This window comes from Oryza glaberrima, chromosome 1 (assembly GCF_000147395.1).
Source record: "Oryza glaberrima chromosome 1, OglaRS2, whole genome shotgun sequence".
NCBI lineage: Eukaryota > Viridiplantae > Streptophyta > Magnoliopsida > Poales > Poaceae > Oryza > Oryza glaberrima.
Window position 1 is genome coordinate 2,497,766 of NC_068326.1, and position 19,437 is coordinate 2,517,202.

The following is a 19,437-nucleotide window of genomic DNA, read 5'->3' on the forward strand; positions in this document are numbered from 1 at the left end:
CCCTGAATATCTGATTACCGACCAATTTTCCGAAAAAAAATAGAGCCGTAAAAACTCTTTTGCAGTTTGCTTCCGCTCAGAGGTTGCTTCCCAGCAAAATAAAACTCGTCATGCGTTCAGTTCGTGCGCTCATCACGCACTAACGCTGCTGTTGTATTTACACCAGGGTTTACGATTTCGACATGCCCTTCCGTTTCGGGTACCGGCAGAATTCGAAATTTCGCGAAATCCAGTGGAAAACCGGTAAATTCCGAACAAATTTCATAAACCAAAATTTGAATACAAATTTCCTAAGTTGCCGACAAGTTCTCGAAAACTGGTCGGTTTTAGCGAAATTCCGATCGAAATCAGTAATTTGTAACGGAGTTAATTTGCTGAAATTCTTTTTTTTTCATGATGTAAGTTTTAGTAAATACACACAATACATCATTTTTTTTTCAAAAATTTATATCCTAATAAGTTCTATGAATATCATAGTATTTATAAGATTTTATTTTATTTTTTCTTTTTTTATCAATTTAAATTTGAATTTGGATGAAACTCCTCGAAATCTCAAATGGTTTCTACTTTCGAGCTTCATCGAAACGTCGAAATTTCGCGAAATCCGGTCGAAATCGTAAACCCTGATTTGCACCCACGCACTGTAATAATAATAAATGTGTAATAACACAAGTACCAGTATCTGTCTTCTCTCACTGTACGACGCCCTCTCGCGTCACCTCATCTCAAAACCCACTACCCGCTGTACCGCACGTAGAAGGCGAAGAAACTACTTAGGCCCCCATTTAGTTTCCTAAATTTTTTTTTCAAAAACATCACATCGAATCTTTGAACACATGCATAAAGCATTAAATATAAATGAAAAAACTAATTGCACAGTTAGGGAGGAATTCGTGAGACGAATCTTTTGAATCTAATTAGTCCATAATTAGCCATAAGTGCTAATGACGGAGACAAACATTAATTTATACTCCCCCTATCCCTATGATACAAGGGATTTTGACTTTTCGCTTTTACTGTTTGACTACTCGTCTTATTCAAGAAATTTATACAAATATAAAAAATAAAAAGTTGTGCTTAAAGTACTTTGAATAATAAAGAAAGTCACAAATAAAATAAATAATAATTTTAATTTTTTTAAATAAGACGAATGGTCAAACAGTACAAGAAAAAGTCAAAATCCCTTATATTATGGGACGGAGTAGATAATTTTTTATACATTTATTTATAACGACTTAAAAACAAATATTAAAAAAAACGTTGTAGATATCTTAAAATCAACTTTTAAATTAAATTTAAAAATTCAAATTCAATGGCCTATTAGACCTAACGATTACTAGGCTCGAAGAGGCGCTGCCTCTCGTGTATCGCCGACCATAAGTAGCACGAGCAGGCGGCCGCCGCCGAGACATGTGCTGCTCAGAGCCTCAGATCACCCACCCGCTTGCTGAAGCGCTAGTACTAGTGTACTACCAGTAGTAGTGTAGGCGGAGAAAAGCAGTTGGCAAAGCTCGCGCAATGGCAGCCTCCAGCACCACCACCGCCGCGCTGAGCATGAAGCTGCTCGTCGACACCAATGCCCAGCGAGTGCTGTTCGCGGAGGCGAGCAAGGATGTCGTCGACTTCCTCTTCTCCCTCCTCGCGCTGCCTGTCGGCACGGCCGTCAAGCTGCTCGGGAAGGACTCCATGGTCGGCTGCGTCGGTAACCTCTACGCCAGCGTCGAGAGGCTGGACGATACCTACGTCCAGGCCGACGCCGCCAAGGACGCGCTGCTCAGCCCCGTCGTGGTCTCGCCGGCGGCCAGCTCCAACACCTCCGTCCTCCGGTTGCCGGCGCCGTCTTCTGCGCAGCCCAAGAGCTTCTTCAGATGCCACAACACCAGCTACAGCGCCTGCAGAAGCTACGTGACGAACGCGAGCGGTACGAAGTGTCCTACCTGCCACAGCCAGATGACAGCGGCATGCACCTATGTTGCCGGCGGCCAAGATCAGAACACGCAGAACGCCGCTGCCGAAGGGGCCAAAGGAGGAGGGTTCGTGCAGGGCATCGTGACGTACACGGTGATGGACGACCTCACCGTGTCGCCCATGTCGTCCATCTCCAGCATCACGCTGCTCAACACGTTCGCCGTCAAGGACCTGGGCGCGCTCAAGGAGAAGACAGTGTAGCCAGAAGACCGTGCAGCTCGGCTACACTGAGGTGAACCTACTAATTAATCATCATTCATCAGTCATCACATTCACCCCTCTTCTCTTTCTCTGTTTGTACCATGTCCGTGATGCTGCATTGTGTTTGTGATCTGCAGGGCCTGGCGATCCTGAGGGCCTCGCTGCAGTCCAAGACCGTTCTCAGCGACGTTTTCCTTGCCAGGAGGCCTGCAAAGCAAGCCTGAATTCTACTACTTGAACATCGCTGGCGACGTCAAAATGCAAGCCACCTCGATCGATTAGTAGTTAACTGTACGACGGTTAATATTAGTCTTTTGTGAATTGTGATGCCTGTAAATGCGTACTACTAGTAGTATCTTGTGCCGTCGTGCGCGCCCCAGATCGTTTGCTAGCTAGTAGCTGCAACATGATGAAGGTAGTACTAGTAGCTACATGGAGTCATGGAGTAGTATCTCGTGGCGTCTTTTGTTTTTGCTAGTAGGTTGCTGAAGCCTTAAGCAATGTGGGATGCTCCAGCAGTACTCGACTACTCGTAGTGTGCCCTTAATCTGTGTGAATCAGGACTCGCCGCTGGTAAGAATCACCGTGTGTGAATCAGGACTCGCCCTTAAGCAATGTGGCTTGGCTGTTCATGATTTGCTTGCCTCTGAAACTATCAATTTGATCCGGTGTTGTCCGGTTTTCCTTTGCTTTTTGGACTGGACCGGTCGAGGCTTGCATCTCTTTTGCTCGAGCAATCTATGAACTCTCCTCTTGCTGTTGTCTTTCGCCGTTCCTGTCTGGTTCAGTTCAAGCAGCAGCAATGCTCAGAAGAACTCGAAATTTCTTTCTCCTTAATGAAGAATTTGGACTGAATTCGAAATAATTTCCACATGAGCATGACGTAGACTACATAAATTTTAAAGGCCTCCTACAAGAACGTCGCAGAAATCAACCAACGCATTATGCTTCTGTTTGGTGGTAAAGTTCTTTCAAAAGTAGGATCTGTTTTTTTGACATTAATCTGAACTGAACTAGACGTCAAAATCATGTGGCATCGGCGGCGCGCTCTTCTCCATCTGGACTGCGGCGGCGGCGTCTTTCTTCTCGCTCGTTGCTCGGGCGTCGACGTTCTTGTCGCCGGATCTATGGTGCTTGTCGCCGGCACGAGCCTTCTTCTTCCTGTTCAGGAAGACATCTGTCAACACGGTCTTGGACTGCAACGATGCCTTCAGAATCTCCAAACCCTGCAAATTCGCATCAAAACAAAGTAAATATCGATGTGTTTATCAATAAAAGAAGTAAATTTCGATGGGTTCACAAACAAAAATAAGTAGTAGTAAATTAGTATGGAGAATTCGATGAAGAACTTGTGTGGTTTATATATCAGATATTTGCTTCAGTCAACAAAAAAATGTATCTCGAGTTACAGGTACCTTACTGTATCAAATCATTTCCAATCGTTCGATAAAAAATGCTCATCCTACCTAGCTAGGTCCAACAATCGGAAACGATTTGACACCCCAAGTTACCGGTGCCTTGAGATACTTTTTACTGGAACGAAGCAAATCTCTTATATATCACCTCTTGGTAGCCGATCTTGACCGTCTTCTCCTCGAGAGCGGAGAGGTCCTCGACGCCGAGCTTGCTGAGCAGCGCAATGCTGGAGATGCTGGACATGGGCATGAAGGTGAGGTCGTCCATGACGGTGTACGTCACCACGTCCCGCACGAACCCTTTGCCAGTCTGGGCGGCGGCGAGGCAGGTCGAACAGCGGCAGCCCGTGTCCGACGACATCCCCGCGCCGAAGGGCGGGAACGCCGCCTTCAGAGACGACAGAGACGGGGTCGTCGGCCGGATGGTCGAACACTGGTAGGCCGGGTGGCCCGGCGGCGGCGGCGGAGGAGGAGGAGGAGCAACGTACGGCGCCTGGACGCGCGGGGGCTGGACGAGGGACGGGAAGCCACCGGCGGTGGCGGCGAGGCAGGGGTGCGCCGGCGCCGGGTTCAGCAGCGCGTCGCGCGCCTCCGCGCTCTGCATGTACGCGGCGTCCATCCTCCTCACGCTGGCGTACACGTTCGCGACGCCGCCGAGCGCGTTCTCGCCCGCGAGCAGCTTCACCACGGCGCCGACCGGCATGGCGAGGAGCCCGACGAGGAAGTCGACGACGTCCTTGCCGGCCTCGGCGAAGAGCACGACCTGGGCCTCCTTGGCGATGAGCAGCTTGATGGTCGGCGTCGTCGACGGCGCCGCGTCCGCCGAAGCGCACGACGACGGCACGGCGGCGGCGTTGCCCATGTTGTTGCCTGCTTCAACCAAGCGCCGCGTACGTAAAACCCTCGCAGGATCAGATCGCTTTGTATAGTTGTTAAGTCGAGCGAATTTTCACGGAATATATGGAGCGTGAAACCGATTGGTGCACGATTGCCAACAACCGCGATCTTTCCGTATATTTGATTTTGTAATTTTCCATTATCTCTATGTATAGTTGTATTCTGCATTATTTTAAGGAAAACGATATGATAACCATAGCGAATTCGACGGTAGATATGATAGGCAATTGCTGTGCACGCGGATATTACGAATCTGACGATAAATCTGTAAAACCTAGTATGGTTCTAACCCGGTAATCCGGTGTAAATTTGTTCCGATCTATGGCTCTATGCGCTTGCGGTTGATAAGATAATGGATATTATTAAATCACTGAGCTATACTCATCAGCTACTACTAGTAAATCTTGTTCCTCTTCCACTCATCCACTGTCCAATCCAATTGCCAAAGCAGCGGCCACTGCGCAACCTCGCGGCGAACTCTTCGATCGTCTCCGCCTTCTCCTCCTCCGAGCGGTGCCTGTCGAGCTCGATCTTCAGAGCCAGAGCCCACCTGATCCCGTAAAGGCCGGCGTAGATAGGGGGCGGCCCATGCCTCCCTCTACCGTGGGCCGTGAGCATGGAGAGCAATGAGGCCCGTAGGCCGACCATCGTTAGGTTAGGTGGGCTGAGACGACTGTGCGTTCGGCTGTTTGGGCCATGTGTCAGTAGTCTGACGCGACACCTTGCTAGGTGGCTGCTCGGCTCGCACATCCCAATTCGTTTGCTCCACGAATCCAGGTCACCAGGTTGCTGCGTCGAAGCTACACTCACATGCAACTTGCAAGTCAAACCTGTGGCAAGCTAATGCTGACAACTCTACGTTGTTGTCTTGTTGATAGGCACGTCAGATATATATTTTCTCCGACCTAAAATAACTTAACTAAAAAAGATAAAATATATTATAGGAAAATTATTTTATATGGTACCTAGGTTTGATATCTAGGTGTATACATGAAGTTTAAACAGTTATATAAAAATTCATAAGATTTGTTAAGATAGATTATAATAATATAAGATATTTTACACACATGCATGCAAATCTAAATTCGATCTATACATAAAGAAAAAAAATATTTGTGTGCTACGTGTACTATTCATCGTCTGAATTTATTGTTTTTGTTTTGCTAGATCTAGATGCTTTGCATGTTTGTTTATAGTTTTATATGATCCCAATTGATGTTACTTATTTTTTATTTGTTATAACTATTTAATGGTGGGTGTAAAAAAATTGTGTCCATATATCATAGTACAAAGAATATTATATTAGGATATATTTCATCCTCCGAATTATATCCTTTCCTCTCTTGATGGGTTATTAATTGATTCTCTCCTGATTTTATTCTATAAATACTCTCTCCATTTTATAAAAAATCAACCAAGTTCTAGATGTGACATATTTTTAATACTGGCTATGTTCGACTGTTATTATTTTCACTGTGGTGCATCCAACAAACACAGTATATTGTTTCTCAGCTGTGGCAGTGTGGCGGTACAAAACAGCCGACCCACTATGAATCTGGATATATCGTTGTAAGATTAGATAGACATCAAGCCGATGCGCTCGTGTTCCGTGATTAATGTGATTATATATCGTATTGAGCTATACACGCTTTCAATGCACACTCACCGAAGTCAACGACCTTCGCTGCTTAAAGGCACCGCAAATGCACATACCATTTCCGTCCATTCATCACACACAACCAGACTCCGATCGACCTCGTCTCGTCGAGCGCCATGTCCGGCTCCGGCGACGCAGCGCCGCCGCCGCACGTCGTGGAGGACTTCTTCGGCGTCATCCAGCTCCTCAGCGACGGCTCCGTCGTGCGCGCCGACGACTCCGCCCTCCTCGCCATGCCCGAACTCCAGGACGTCCCCGGCGTTCAGTGGAAGGACGCCGTGTACGACGCCACGCACGGCCTCATGGTGCGCGTATTCAAGCCGGCCGCCGCCGCCGCCGGTGACGATGGAGGTAAGCTCCCCGTGCTCGTCTACTTCCACGGCGGTGGCTACTGCATCGGCGCCCTCGACCAGTCCCCCTTCCACACCTTCTGCCTCCGCGCCGCCGACGAGCTCCCCGCCGTCGTGCTCTCCGTCCAGTACCGCCTCGCCCCGGAACACCGTCTCCCCACGGCCATCGACGACGGCGCAGCTTTCTTCTCCTGGCTGCGCGGCGCCGGCAGTGCGGATCCATGGCTCGCGGAGTCGGCCGAACTCGCGCGGACGTTCATCTCCGGCGTGTCGGCCGGCGCCAACCTGGCCCACCACGTCGCCGTCCGCGTCGCCTCGGGGCGCCAACCCGTGGTCGACGACGTCGACCCGGTGGTGCGCGTCGCCGGGTACGTCCTCCTCGACGCGTTCTTCGGCGGGGTGGAGCGCACGGCGGCGGAGGCCAACCCACCGGCCGACGTGTCCCTGCTGACCGTCGAGATGGCCGACCAGTTCTGGCGCCTGGCGCTGCCGGCGGGGGCGACCAGGGACCACCCGGTGGCGAACCCGTTCGGCCCGGAGAGCCCCAGCCTGGAGGCGGTGGCGCTGCCGCCGGCGCTCGTCGTGGCGTCCGGCGGCGACGTGCTCTACGACCGCGTGGTGGGCTACGCGGCGAGGTTGAAGGAGATGGGCAAGGCGGTGGAGCTCGTCGAGTTCGAGGGAGCGCAGCATGGCTTCTCGGTGATACAACCATGGAGCCCAGAAACCAGCGAGGTCATCCAAGTCCTGAAGCGATTTGTTCACAAGGCGATACGCCCAGCTGAGGGTTGAAAAGGACAAGGCAAAATTGAGTGGGATAATATCCACTCTTGTTTACTTTTAATCTCAACATTTGTGTTTTGTTTGGGTTATAAAAGTGTTTGTTAAATATCCATTATCTAAAAATAAAAAAAATATAAAAGTGTTTGTTTAAGACTACGGTGTGCACGGTTGCCTTGTTCACTTCTCCAAGTTATTTTCTTGTTTGAATGGGGATGGTTTGAACATTTCATCCAATTTCCTTTTTATGGTGCTTATATAGCTGGGTGGACCTCATATCCAGGAATACTTTTTCCGGCAGAAAGTAGCCATTGAATGCCTCTCTGTGTGTAACAGATGTCCTGAATCCTGATAGCATTTTTGTGTATGACTGTATGGTACTAGTTTCATCGTTTGACCTAATAAGTTTTAAAACAATTTATTAATTAGAAAAAAATTGTCTTTCATATATATATGTGCATGTGAAAAATGATAAAAAGCCTCAAAATCTATTCTAAATTCACTTTAAAATTCAAATTTTGATTGCGGCTAATAACCAATAACAAACAATGTGGTTTTAGTATTGTTTAGGACATCCATATTACATGCGACAATATTTTAGTAATTCGCTACAATTTTCTCTCTTTTTCCGAGACATCTATTTTTTCAAACTGCTAGGTATAAAATCACTTAAATTTGAAGTTTGGATTAGTTATGGCAAGGTATGCGATAAGATTAGCTCAAGCCTGTTGGTGTAGCACAGTTACACCCCTCCATAATCCATTAGCTAGATTGAACTTGCGAAACAATAATATGTACACCTTGATGCTTGGTCCATTTGGAACGAAAGGAACAACCGTGTGTTCAACAATTGCATACGGTTATGGCCTAAGGTTGTTGGTTTTGTTGCAGCCATGGTGCAAGAAACCACCCTTTGGCGGCATGCCCATCCCTTGTCGCTCACACTCCCTCGGGTTAGTATACTCAGTCGCTAGGTCGTCACATTGTTAGCGAGAGAATAGCCTCAAGTATTTTTTTAACCAAGGGCACGCGTAGGACACTAGCTTGCTTGTGTGGGTAAGCAGAGTCCAACACCCAGTTATTCAAGAGACATGTAGATCGATCTAGCCTTCAAGCTTGCCTACCTAGGAAGCAGGCTTCAGGCCAATGAAAACGTCAGTCAGGACAGTCTTGGATTGCAGGGAAGCCTTAAGAATCGCCAGACCCTGCAGAGAATCAACAAATACATGCATACCGCCTAAAACCAACTGATATTAAGTTCCAACAATCAAGTAGAGTCATGTGTACGGTTACGAATGTAATCCCCTCAGTGTAGCCGAGCTGCACGGTCTTATCCTTGAGCGCGCCCAAGTCCTTGACCGCGAACCTGTTGAGCAGCGTGATGCTGGAGATGGACGACATGGGCGCCACGGTGAGATCGTCCATCACCGTGTACGTCACGATGCCCTGCACGAACCCTCCTCCTTTCGCCCCTTCGGCGGCGGCGTTCTGCGTGTTCTGATCTTGGCCGCCGGCAACATAGGTGCATGCCGTTGCCATCTGGTTGCCGCAGTTAGGACACTTCGTGCCGCTCGCGTTCGTCACGAAGCTTCTGCAGGCGTTGCTGCTGTAGCTGCATCTGAAGAAGCTCTTGCTTGACTGCGCAGAAGACGGCGCCGGCAAGCGGAGGACGGAGGTGTTGGAGCTGGCCGCCGGCGAGAGCACGACGGGGCTGAGCAGCGAGTCCTTGGCGGCGTCGGCCTGGACGAAGGCGTCGTCGAGCTTCTCGACGCTGGCGTAGAGGTTGCCGACGCAGCCGACCATGGAGCCCTTCCCGAGCAGCTTGATGCCCGAGGCGATCGGCAGCGCGAGGAGGGAGAGGAGGAAGTCGACGACGTCCTTGCGTGCCTCGGCGTACAGCACGCGCTGCGCCTTGGTGTCGATCAGGAGTGTCATGCTCATCAGATCGCTACTTGCCTTTTGGCTGGTTGTTTCAGAAGCCATTTTTGCAGTAGTTGCAGTGTGCAGTGGCCTGCGTCTGAACTCTGAAGTCGAAGTCTCGTTTTGCCTGCTGCATTCTGGAATTTATAGCGTAACAGACGAGAGCATCGAGGTTCACGGGGAAGAAGAGAGTAATTTATTTGCAAATTAACCGCTCATTGTGAACTTTAATTCCTAATCAATCAATGCCGTTTACTCCATTGCCATGCATCGATCGCACTGCTTGAGGCCTTGATGCTGATCGGTTCAGCTCCATCATGCACAATACCAATCGGTTCAGCTCCGTAAAATTGAACCTGAAACACAATGCAGGCCGGATACACCAGTCCGTCCATCATCCATGCGCCTAACCGGCTGCTATACAAGCAAGCATGCATATTCACGCGGACCCAAAATATAATGATTTTTAGTGTTTAAAAACATCTCTAAAAAATCATCCATCATTTAATTTTTATCCAATTTTACCACTAAGGAAAGTACAGTAAACCAATATCCTTCTTGTATAATAAGGATTGCCATGTTGGATTTGGATTTGAGCTACGATTTGTGAATTTTCATAGCTAACTATTGGCTATAATATCAAACTTCTTGTAACCATCCTTATAAAATGAGGGTCATTAAATTATTTTTCTTTATAATTAGTTACATAAAAAAACAAAGATTCTTATTTTAGCCCCTCCATTCAAGTTTAGAAACGTGTTTCCCTTTTGCACAAAGACTAAGAACGTAGCAAAGTGGACTGAATAGCACTCAATTAGTTAGTGTCTTAATTAGTCATACGGTGAATACTGGTAGTACGACGTGCATGGATAGATTCTCAATGCCGTGAGCCGTTAGGAAACGATAAGCGAATAAACGATAAAAAACAATAGATCAATCATAGAAGACACGAGATTTAACGTGGAAAACCCTTCTAAAATAGGAGAGAAAAAACCACGGGCGCCAGCCAGCAAAATATATTCACTATATCTGGGGTGAGATTACATCGCCGCACGGCGGCTTACAAGAGGTATATATATTGTGGAACCCTAAAAGGGATCAAGCCTCCCGGCGACGGGCCTCCGCTCCACTACAGCAGAAGCTGGCCTTTATTAAGTGTAAATGAATTTGGATGACAACTCAACATGAGCAAATGACCGTGGTGCCAAAGCGATCGCGTGAATGTGAGAGACGATCAACTGCACTGGTAGCGATAAAGAGAAGATTGAACGCACTGATTCTAGTCGTCCGTTCAGCGAAAAGCCCATCTGGTTTACCAGTTGGCACAGCCTAAATTAAATCACAACCCATTGATAGCAATTACGGGCCAGGCCCATCTCTCCATCAAAAGCTCAAGGCCATCTGTGATTTTGTTCTATAACTCGTACAGAAGACATCACATAATCCATAAGAGTTTCAAATCGACTGGTCACGCTTGCGGCTTGCCAGCAAGCAAAATAAACAACAAGAGAAGGACCAACACAAATGGCCATTTCTTCCGCTTCTTGCCAAGGAAAACATCTGTAAGCACCGTCTTCGACTGCAGCGACGCCTTCAGCATAGCCAAACCCTGCAGTACAGTGTAAAACAAAATGGTTAATAAAACACAAATCAAAATGACCAAAACTTCATATGATAACAACCTCAGTGTAGCCGATCTACACGGTCTTCTCCTGGAGCGACTTGATGTGAGTGACACCGGATTTGACCAGCGCGATGGTGGACATGGGCGTGACCTTGAGGTCATCCATGACGGCGTATGTCACCAACCCCTGCACAAACCCCGTGCCTGCGATTGCAGACGGCGCACTCGCGGTCGCCGGCACCTCGCCGCCGGTAAACTCATCTTGCCGCTGCACTGCGGCAACTGACAACGCAAGCCACTCACCGTGGAGACGTAGTTGCAGCAATCACCGAACCTGCTCGCGCTGCCCCGGTAAAGCTCCGTGGAGGCCGGCGGCGCCGCCGCCGCATTGATCTCCGGCAGGTGGAGAAAATTATGAAAAAAATTAAAAAGACAAGTAACGCATAAAGTATTAATCATGTTTTATCATCTAACCATAATGAAAATACTAATTATAAAAAAATTTCATATAAGACGGACAGTCAAATGTTGGCATGGAAACCCAGGGTTTGCTTTTTTTTTTTTTTTTGGACGGAGGGAGTAAAGTGCTAATGCTAACATTTCGTCATAGATAGGTGTTGTTCTGAGACAAATTTTTTGAACGAACAACGACAAAATTTTACAACCACACGAGGAGAACGTCCATGTATGTGCACATTTCTACTAGTGACACGTGCTAAATACTGTTTCTAGTATTTAAAATTAGATGCGCAGATTAACACTCTCATTATTATTTAGTTTGTTTTCATTAGGAATTTACTGTTTCCAATAGGAAAATTAATTCGTGAGACTTGCATATCTCTTAAACATGTGTTGAAGGGGTCCAAAAAACTTCAAATTTTTAAGACGAATACTACTGGTGCGTTACAAAATTCGCGTGAAGTACGACGTTGGCTACTTTGCTGATCTGATCAAATTGGCCTCGATTCCTCAAACCAGCATAGGACCAGCGGTGTGCAGTCCGCCTCGCGCCGAGGAAGATATCGGTGAGCACTGTCATAGACTGCAACGACGCCTTCAGCCACACTTAAGCCAAAATCTCTAATACCGATTGCAGGGTTAGAACCCTTGCTATTGATTGGGCCACGTGGCATCACGCATAGCTCACGACCAGATTCTCGGCTGGAGAACATGCCACGCATTCGAACTGTCCCATAGCCGTCCGATTACATACGAACGGTGAGAAAAGGCCTAGCGGACCTAAATATAAATTGCAAGTTTTAAGAAGGGTTTTTAACAAAATGCACAATCTTATCTAGAACAGTCCAGAGTATATGAAAAAAGACCCAGAATCAGAAAAAAAAAATCCAGCAAGAACAATATACAGTATTCCCCTTTCCTAATCACCATGCCGTCGCGTAGATGGCAAATACGGGGACGATGAGCTCGAGCTCGATTGACCTGGTGCTCCTTGGCCCTGCCCTGCCTTGATCCGTGCGAGGCGACGATGCGCCTAGACGATACGGGGGAAGCGAAGGATCCGACGACGGAGTTGTAGACGACATTGGAGGGAGCCCGCTGAGATAGAGAGCGCCACAGGGGATACCTCCGCGCTGGTCCTGGAGCTTGACGGCCCGCGCGGGGCCTTGATACGCGCCTGCTCACCAGCTAGCGCTGCCTCATATAGACGAGTAGCAGGGGCGGAATTGGGCCTAGGGCAGCTTGGGCCCAAGCCCCACTCGTGAAAAATTTTTTAGTGGACTAATACCTAGACTTTTTTCAGATTTCCCCAAATCCCCAAGGCCCAGCCCTACTCGTCTGGCCCAGCCCCACACATGGCCTGTTTCAGCCCCACATCCCTCAGCCCAATAGCAGCCCATCAGCCCAATAGATGCACAAACCCTAATCCCACCTCCTCTCTCTCGCCGTCTCGCGCATCACGCCGCATCCCGCATCACCGAGTGCTCTCAGCTCTCCTCTCGCCGTCTCATGCTCTCAGCTCTCCTCCTCTCCTCCCTGTCTCTCACATCAGTACATCACCGATTGCCGATTGGCGCAGGACGGCAGCCGGCCGGCCGGGCGGCGCATCGCAGCAGGGGCGCAGGGCGCACGGGGCAGCCGGGCAGCAGGCCAGCAGGCCAGCAGCAACAGCGAGCCAGGGAGCCAGCCGGGCAGCAGCTAGCAGCAGCAGCGAGCCAGGGCGCAGGCCGCAGGGCAGCAGCCAGCAACAGCAAGCAGCAGCGAGCCAGGCAATCGGGCAGCGGCTGGGGCGCCGGGCAGCAGCAGCGAGCCAGCAGCAAGCCAAAGCAACAAGCCAGCACCTCCCCTTTCTCAGCCACTTCTCCACAAAGACACAAAGTTTGATTCCAATTTCCCCAAATCAGTTTGATTCCAATTTCCCCAAATCAAGGTCAGTGTCGTCTCTACTCATTGATTTTGCATGTTTATTTTGCATTTGATAGCAGTTAGTCAATTAGATTTGGTTTGATTTGCTAGATGAAGAGGAGCAGAACTTTAAAATCATTCTACCAAGTCCAGTCCAGTGAGTCCACTCCAACTCTAGAAACTGATGAAACTACCCCAACCACAGAAACAGCAGGAACCGGTGCTAGTAACAACGCTCAAAATAATATTGTGCTTGCTCCGAATGTAGTTGTTGCTGACCCTGGGCTTCGCACACCAATTGAACAATTGGATGTGAACATTAGGGATGCTGCTAGAAGGGAGTATTTGTTATTGGGTCCATGTCAACAAGTTGATCATAAATATCCACAAACAAAAATAGGAGGAGTGAAGAGGAGCTTTCAGAAGTTATGGTTCCAAAGACACAAATGGTTAGAGTACAGTGTTGCCAAGGATGCAGCTTTCTGTTTTTATTGCTTTCTTTTTAAGCAACCCCGAGCTGAGAATTATGGTTTTGAATGCTACACGGGTGAAGGGTTTAGGTATTGGAAAAATGCAACTCACTCCTTTGATGCTCATGTTGGTGGTGTCAATAGTGCTCATAATCAAGCTAGAAGATATTGTGAAGCTTTTCAAAACCAGAGACAAAATGTTTCACATGTGATAGTTAGCGGACGCAAGAAAGCGGATGAAGAATACCTGGTTCGCATTGCTATAATATTAGGTGTTGTAAGATTTCTTCTATTGCAAGCTCTACCCTTTCGAGGTCATGATGAGTCTGCTAGCTCAAAAAACAAGGGAAACTTTTTAGAGATGATAGACTGGTATAAAAGCAAGGACGCAAATGCTAAGAAATTACTTGATAATGCTCCTCTAAATAATTTAATGACTTCAGGGGAGATTCAGAAGCATTTCAGCAAATGTTGTGCAGCAGAGACCCTAAAAGCTATTATGGCTGATATTGGGGATAAGAATTTTGCGGTATTAATTGATGAGGCACGAGATGCCTCTATCAAGGAGCAAATGGCTGTGATTCTGAGGTTTGTTGTTGCTGCTCCATATTTCATTTCTTGCCTTTTGTGTATAGTTTGTAAGAAAAATGACTTTATGAACTGAAAGGTATATTTTTTTTTCCATTTGTAGGTATGTTAACAATACAGGGCATGTGATTGAAAGGTTTATTGGGATTCGACATGTTACCGACACAACGTCAGCTTCACTTAAGGAGGCATTGGATGCTATGTTCACTGATCATGGCCTATCTATCAATAAATTGCGGGGGCAAGGATATGATGGGGCATCAAACATGAGAGGGGAGTTTCATGGGCTGCAAAGACGGGTATTGGATGAAAACCCATATGCTTTTTACATACATTGCTTTGCTCATCAGTTGCAGCTAGCTGTTGTTTCCGTTGCCAAGTGTTGTTCTTCTGTCTTGGACTTCTTTAACTACACTAATTTGATTGTCAACACCGTGAATTCCTCTTGTAAGAAACATGATCAGTTGGCCCAACAACACCATGATAATCTAGTGCATAGATTAGAGACCGGTGAAATTTTTAGTGGAAGGGGAAAAAACCAAGAAACCAATCTTGCTAGACCTGGGGATACTAGATGGGGTTCACACCACAAAACCTTGTGTCGTCTTCAACTCATGTGGGATGCAGTTTTGGAGGTATTAGAGAATATGTGTGAGGATGCAACAAAGGAAACACAAAAAACCACAGCTGCAGGTTTATTAGAAAAAATGGAGAGCTTTGAATTTGTTCTTGTATTGCATCTTATGATCAAGATATTGGGCAAGACTAATGATCTATCACAGTGCTTACAAAGGAAAGACCAAAATATTGTCCGTGCTGTAGGATTGGTTGGGACAACATTGCAAAAAATAAATGACATAAGGCAGCATGGCTGGGATGCTCTTTTTGAAGAGGCAAAGAACTTTTGTCTCAAACATAATATAGTTGTGCCAAATATGACCGATCAAATAACTAAGAGAGGTCGTTCAAGGGGTCGTGGTGGACAATTTGTAACTTACTTGCATCATTTCAGCAATGAAATATTTAATGTGGTACTTGATCAAATTATTGTTGAGTTAAACAATCGTTTTGCTGAAAGGTCTACTCAGCTATTGAGATGCATTGCTTGCCTTGATCCAAGGAATTCTTTTGCCAACTATGATGAAGATAAGCTCATTGAACTTGCTAAGATTTATGCAGATGACTTTTCTGAATATGATTGTTTAGTCCTTAGAGACCAACTTGACACATTTATCTCTGATGTGAGATCTGATTTGGATTTCTCAAGCTGCTCTGACCTTGGTAAACTTGCTGTTAAGATGGTCCAAACTGATAGACACACAGTTTTTCCACTGGTATATCGCTTAATTGAATTAGCCTTGATTTTGCCCGTTGCAACGGCAACAGTGGAAAGAGCCTTCTCAGCTATGAACATTATTAAAACTGAGCTGCGGAACAAGATGAATGATGAATGGATGAATCACTGCATGATATGCTATATTGAGCGCGATGTTTTTACTAGTATTGAAGATCGTCAAATTATAGAACATTATCATGCTTTGAGGACGCGCAAGCACAAATTACCTAGAGGTATGCCATGCATTGCTTTGTAATCTACAAATAATTAAGTTCTCGTAATTTGTATCACTTACATTATGTAATATCATTTTTCAGATTTAGCTTCAGGTTCTCTACCTTCTGTTGATGAAGAGTGAAAATTATGAAGACACGTCGGATTAGGTATTGTAATAAAATTTTAGTCTAGTCTTTTACCTTTTCTACACTTTTACTGTACTTCTATGCATATTTATATTTAGAAATTGTATTCCAGTCTTGCATTTTTTTTAGTTCTTGTACTGTACTTCCTTGTAAGAATTGACATGGATAGTTGTTAGCCTTCAATTTGAGCCCTAGGCGTATCAAGATCCTGGCTCCGCCACTGACGAGTAGGGACGGCGGCGGAGGTCCACGCCGTCGCTACATCCGCGGGGATCAGCTCGGCTCAACGCCACCCTGCTTGTCGCCGGCTTCCTTTACCGCCTCTGCGATCAACCGCTCGCATCGTCTCCTCGATATCCTCCTTGCCGCTTCTGCCATCATGGCCGGTCGCACCGCCCCCTCGACCCTTCCGCCACCACCGCGACCTCACCTCATCGCCGACCCGCTCGTCGCCGGAGATCGGAGGCGGAGACAACGGAGTTGGTGGTGGCAGGACGGCCGGCAGTCAACCCGATGGCGGGGCCTCCGGCTCACTCTTAACCCGCTGCCGTTCGACCACGCCACCTCCGCTGCCTCCGTGATGCATGCAGAGCTGGCCAGCTTGAAGCCTTGAACCCAGTGACCAAAGAAGCCAGTTACCTCTTGCATTTGCAAGCCGCCTCATCCATCAGTTCTTTCTCAGCGCAAATCCATGCTGGAAAGTGGAAACTGAAAAGCACAAGCCACAACAATAGTAGCGCAGTAGGTGCAGTACAGTGGAGTACGAGAGAAGAAGAGTGAACTGGGATTGAAAGCAGAGGTGGACGACGGGGCATATGCATGCATGGAGCACGTCACTGCTCCCAATTCCCAATGGCCACCTGCTAACTTACACGTGCCATCAACTCCTAACAAATTTTCTTTTTCACCCCTAATAATATTTTTTTATTCTATACTTCACTAAATACAAAATATTTTAAAAAATGCCCCTAGGTTAGTACTCATGTATTTATGTTTAGGACCTTAGAAGTTTTGACTTTTCAAGACTTGTTTGTCTGTCTGAGTCTGAATCGTCTGATGTACAAAGAGTAACATAAACATATTATGACTCTATATTGAGTTGATGATAGGAGTCATTTACTTAAAAAAATATGCATTCTAAATTTTGTAATTTTCATGTAATTTGATAAATTTTGTAAATCCTACTAATTTAAAAGACATATCTTCCAAAGTAGTATTTGTTAAAGGCATACAGATACACTTAAATAAGTTAATTATCCGTTACAAATCTTTTTTAAAAAGTTGAAATATAATTATTCACCGGACAAGTACTGCTAGCTAAATACGACACATAAGAATTAGCCAGGCATAAACTAACCATATTTACTCTTATTGTTGACAATATTGTTATAATTGTATTCTATTTTATCTATGATTAGCTAATCAACCTAACAATCTCTATATTGTGAGATAAATATAGATGGAGGGTATATCATATACTGACCATATAGGTAAGTAGGTGGCACTAATAGTAAACAACCTTAAGCTTTCAGTCCTCTAACCATATCTAATCATACCAATTATAAATATATGTTATTTACTCTATCTAATGGAAGAGAAAAAAGGTTTGAAAGTAAATAGGCAAGTATTACAAATAAAATAAAATAAAGTTTTTTAAATTTTGTTTTCCGTAGTAATGCTTTAACAAAGCTTAAAATCTTTATATGAATAGGGTTACTACAGGTTAATTGTTCCTCAACCTTTTCAAAAGTCATTAAATAGTTTCTTCTAAATGAACAAGTGTATATATTTTTTTTCAAAAAAAGTAAAATATTGCATTTGAAACTCTTAACAGCAACAACAATAACTATTATAAATAAGTAAATATGTACTAGCTATAAGTTGGTTTTCCAACGGGCACGCTGATTTTCTTGAATAGGAAAGCAGGGAATTGGAAAAGACTATAGAAGGAGGATTTGGGGAATGTTTAAGTTTGTTGCCACTTTCAATCTTACCGAATTTTGGCATTGCCAAATTTTGGTAGTAAACACACTTCAACTATTACGATGTTACCCAATTTTGGCAGTTCCAGAAGCTCTCTCTTAAAGGCATCAAAATGTAGTAAAGGCATCAAACCAAACAAAGCGAATGTTACCAAAATTTGATAATACCAAAATGTGTTAAAATTCGACATTACTAAAATTTGATATGGTCAATTTTTCAAACAAAGTGTACAAACCATTTATATCTATTTCCGATTCTAATTTTTAGGGTGTTCAATGAAAAATGTTGGACTACTTATTATCGAAACCATTCCTAAGCCATTATGCATTATTGGGTAAGTTGAATGTAAAATTTTGTGATTATGTAGCCTTTTATATATATATATACAAATTTAGTTATGATCAATTCGTAATTACCAGGCTTCATAATTAACAGTGTACTGGGTTCATGTAATTGAGCTGGCCTATGTATACTAAGGCGTGGCAAAGCCGCGGTTATTTTCTAGTGTATATCAGAAATTAATCTCTATTGCAAATATCTAAAATTAAGTCGATCACCTGTAAGTAGCCGACCTCGACGGTCTTCTCCTACAATTCCCTGATGTCCATCACGCCAAGCGCCACGAGGGCGGCGATGGCGGAGACGGTGGACGACAGCGCGACGGTGAGGTCATCCATCACTGTGTACGTCACCTTGCCGGGGTTAAGCCGAATTCATCTATAATCAATAGTATAGTCCACTACTAGCTCCAATTCATCTATAGTCAATCTAATAGCTAATTCATACAATAGTTGCTTACTATATTATTAATATATTGTCCCACCTGTCATACACACATTACATTTTGGAGTTCGTGCTGCAGCTGGCTACAGATCTATAGCCCGCTGCTCTTCTCTCTCATCGTTTATCTCATTAAAATATGTTTACAGCTGGCTAATAGTCTGCTATTGTACCTGCTCTTAAGCGGGCCTGACATAACTCTCCCTAAATACCCCAAGGCCCATCTGTTCCTATTCAGGCCCCCTTTGATTCAAAGGAAATTCATAGGAATTTTAAAGGATTTCATTCCTATAGGAATTTTTCCTATATAGCCCTTTGAATCAAAGGAATGAATACTATGGAATCCTATGAAATTCCTATGGAATACCTCTTCCCATGCAAGTTTTGGAGGAAATTTAGCATGAGGTAGAACCTCATGTTAAGAATCCTTTGAGTCTTTATCTCTCATCAAATTCCTGTGTTTTTCCTACAGTTCAATCAAACGGTCATTCCTATGTTTTTCCTGTGTTTTGTAATCCACTGGTTTACACTTGTATTCCTGTAAGAATCCTATGTTTTTACTATTCCTCCGATTTTTCATTCCTATGATTCAAAGGGTCGATTTTGTTCCGGAACCGGTACAGATGATTGAAGAACATACGATATCGATACGTGACAAACTGACAATAGAACGGCAATAATTCATAGAGTTCAGAACCCTCACTCCCCGGCACATAAAACAAAGTAGTGTTTAGTGCGTGATTAA

The 19,437-nt window shown here is 45.4% G+C and overlaps 4 protein-coding genes across 4 annotated transcripts; 2 read left to right on the forward strand and 2 right to left on the reverse strand.

Annotated features, from left to right (window-relative positions):
• The first annotated feature begins 1,518 nt into the window (after window positions 1-1,518).
• Window positions 1,519-2,169, forward strand: LOC127778688 (uncharacterized). Its single transcript, XM_052305313.1, has one exon. The coding sequence runs from the start codon at window positions 1,519-1,521 to the stop codon at window positions 2,167-2,169; it is 651 nt and encodes a 216-aa protein (XP_052161273.1).
• Window positions 2,170-3,006: 837 nt separating this feature from the next.
• Window positions 3,007-4,494, reverse strand: LOC127778648 (uncharacterized). The gene is made up of 2 exons (XM_052305270.1): window positions 3,733-4,494; window positions 3,007-3,395 (listed from the first exon to the last, which is right to left on the reverse strand). The coding sequence occupies exons 1-2, from the start codon at window positions 4,444-4,446 to the stop codon at window positions 3,183-3,185; spliced, it is 927 nt and encodes a 308-aa protein (XP_052161230.1). The 5' UTR covers window positions 4,447-4,494; the 3' UTR covers window positions 3,007-3,182.
• Window positions 4,495-6,219: 1,725 nt separating this feature from the next.
• LOC127778628 (probable carboxylesterase 15) lies at window positions 6,220-7,401 on the forward strand. Its single transcript, XM_052305252.1, has one exon. It carries the CDS (start codon window positions 6,255-6,257, stop codon window positions 7,275-7,277), a length of 1,023 nt encoding a protein of 340 aa, XP_052161212.1. The 5' UTR covers window positions 6,220-6,254; the 3' UTR covers window positions 7,278-7,401.
• A 988-nt stretch (window positions 7,402-8,389) lies between these two features.
• Window positions 8,390-18,589, reverse strand: LOC127785179 (uncharacterized). The gene is made up of 8 exons (XM_052312605.1): window positions 18,504-18,589; window positions 16,569-16,637; window positions 13,756-13,819; window positions 11,113-11,202; window positions 10,889-10,996; window positions 10,706-10,794; window positions 8,559-9,228; window positions 8,390-8,470 (listed from the first exon to the last, which is right to left on the reverse strand). Exons 1-8 carry the CDS (start codon window positions 18,587-18,589, stop codon window positions 8,390-8,392), a joined length of 1,257 nt encoding a protein of 418 aa, XP_052168565.1.
• Window positions 18,590-19,437: the final 848 nt, after the last annotated feature.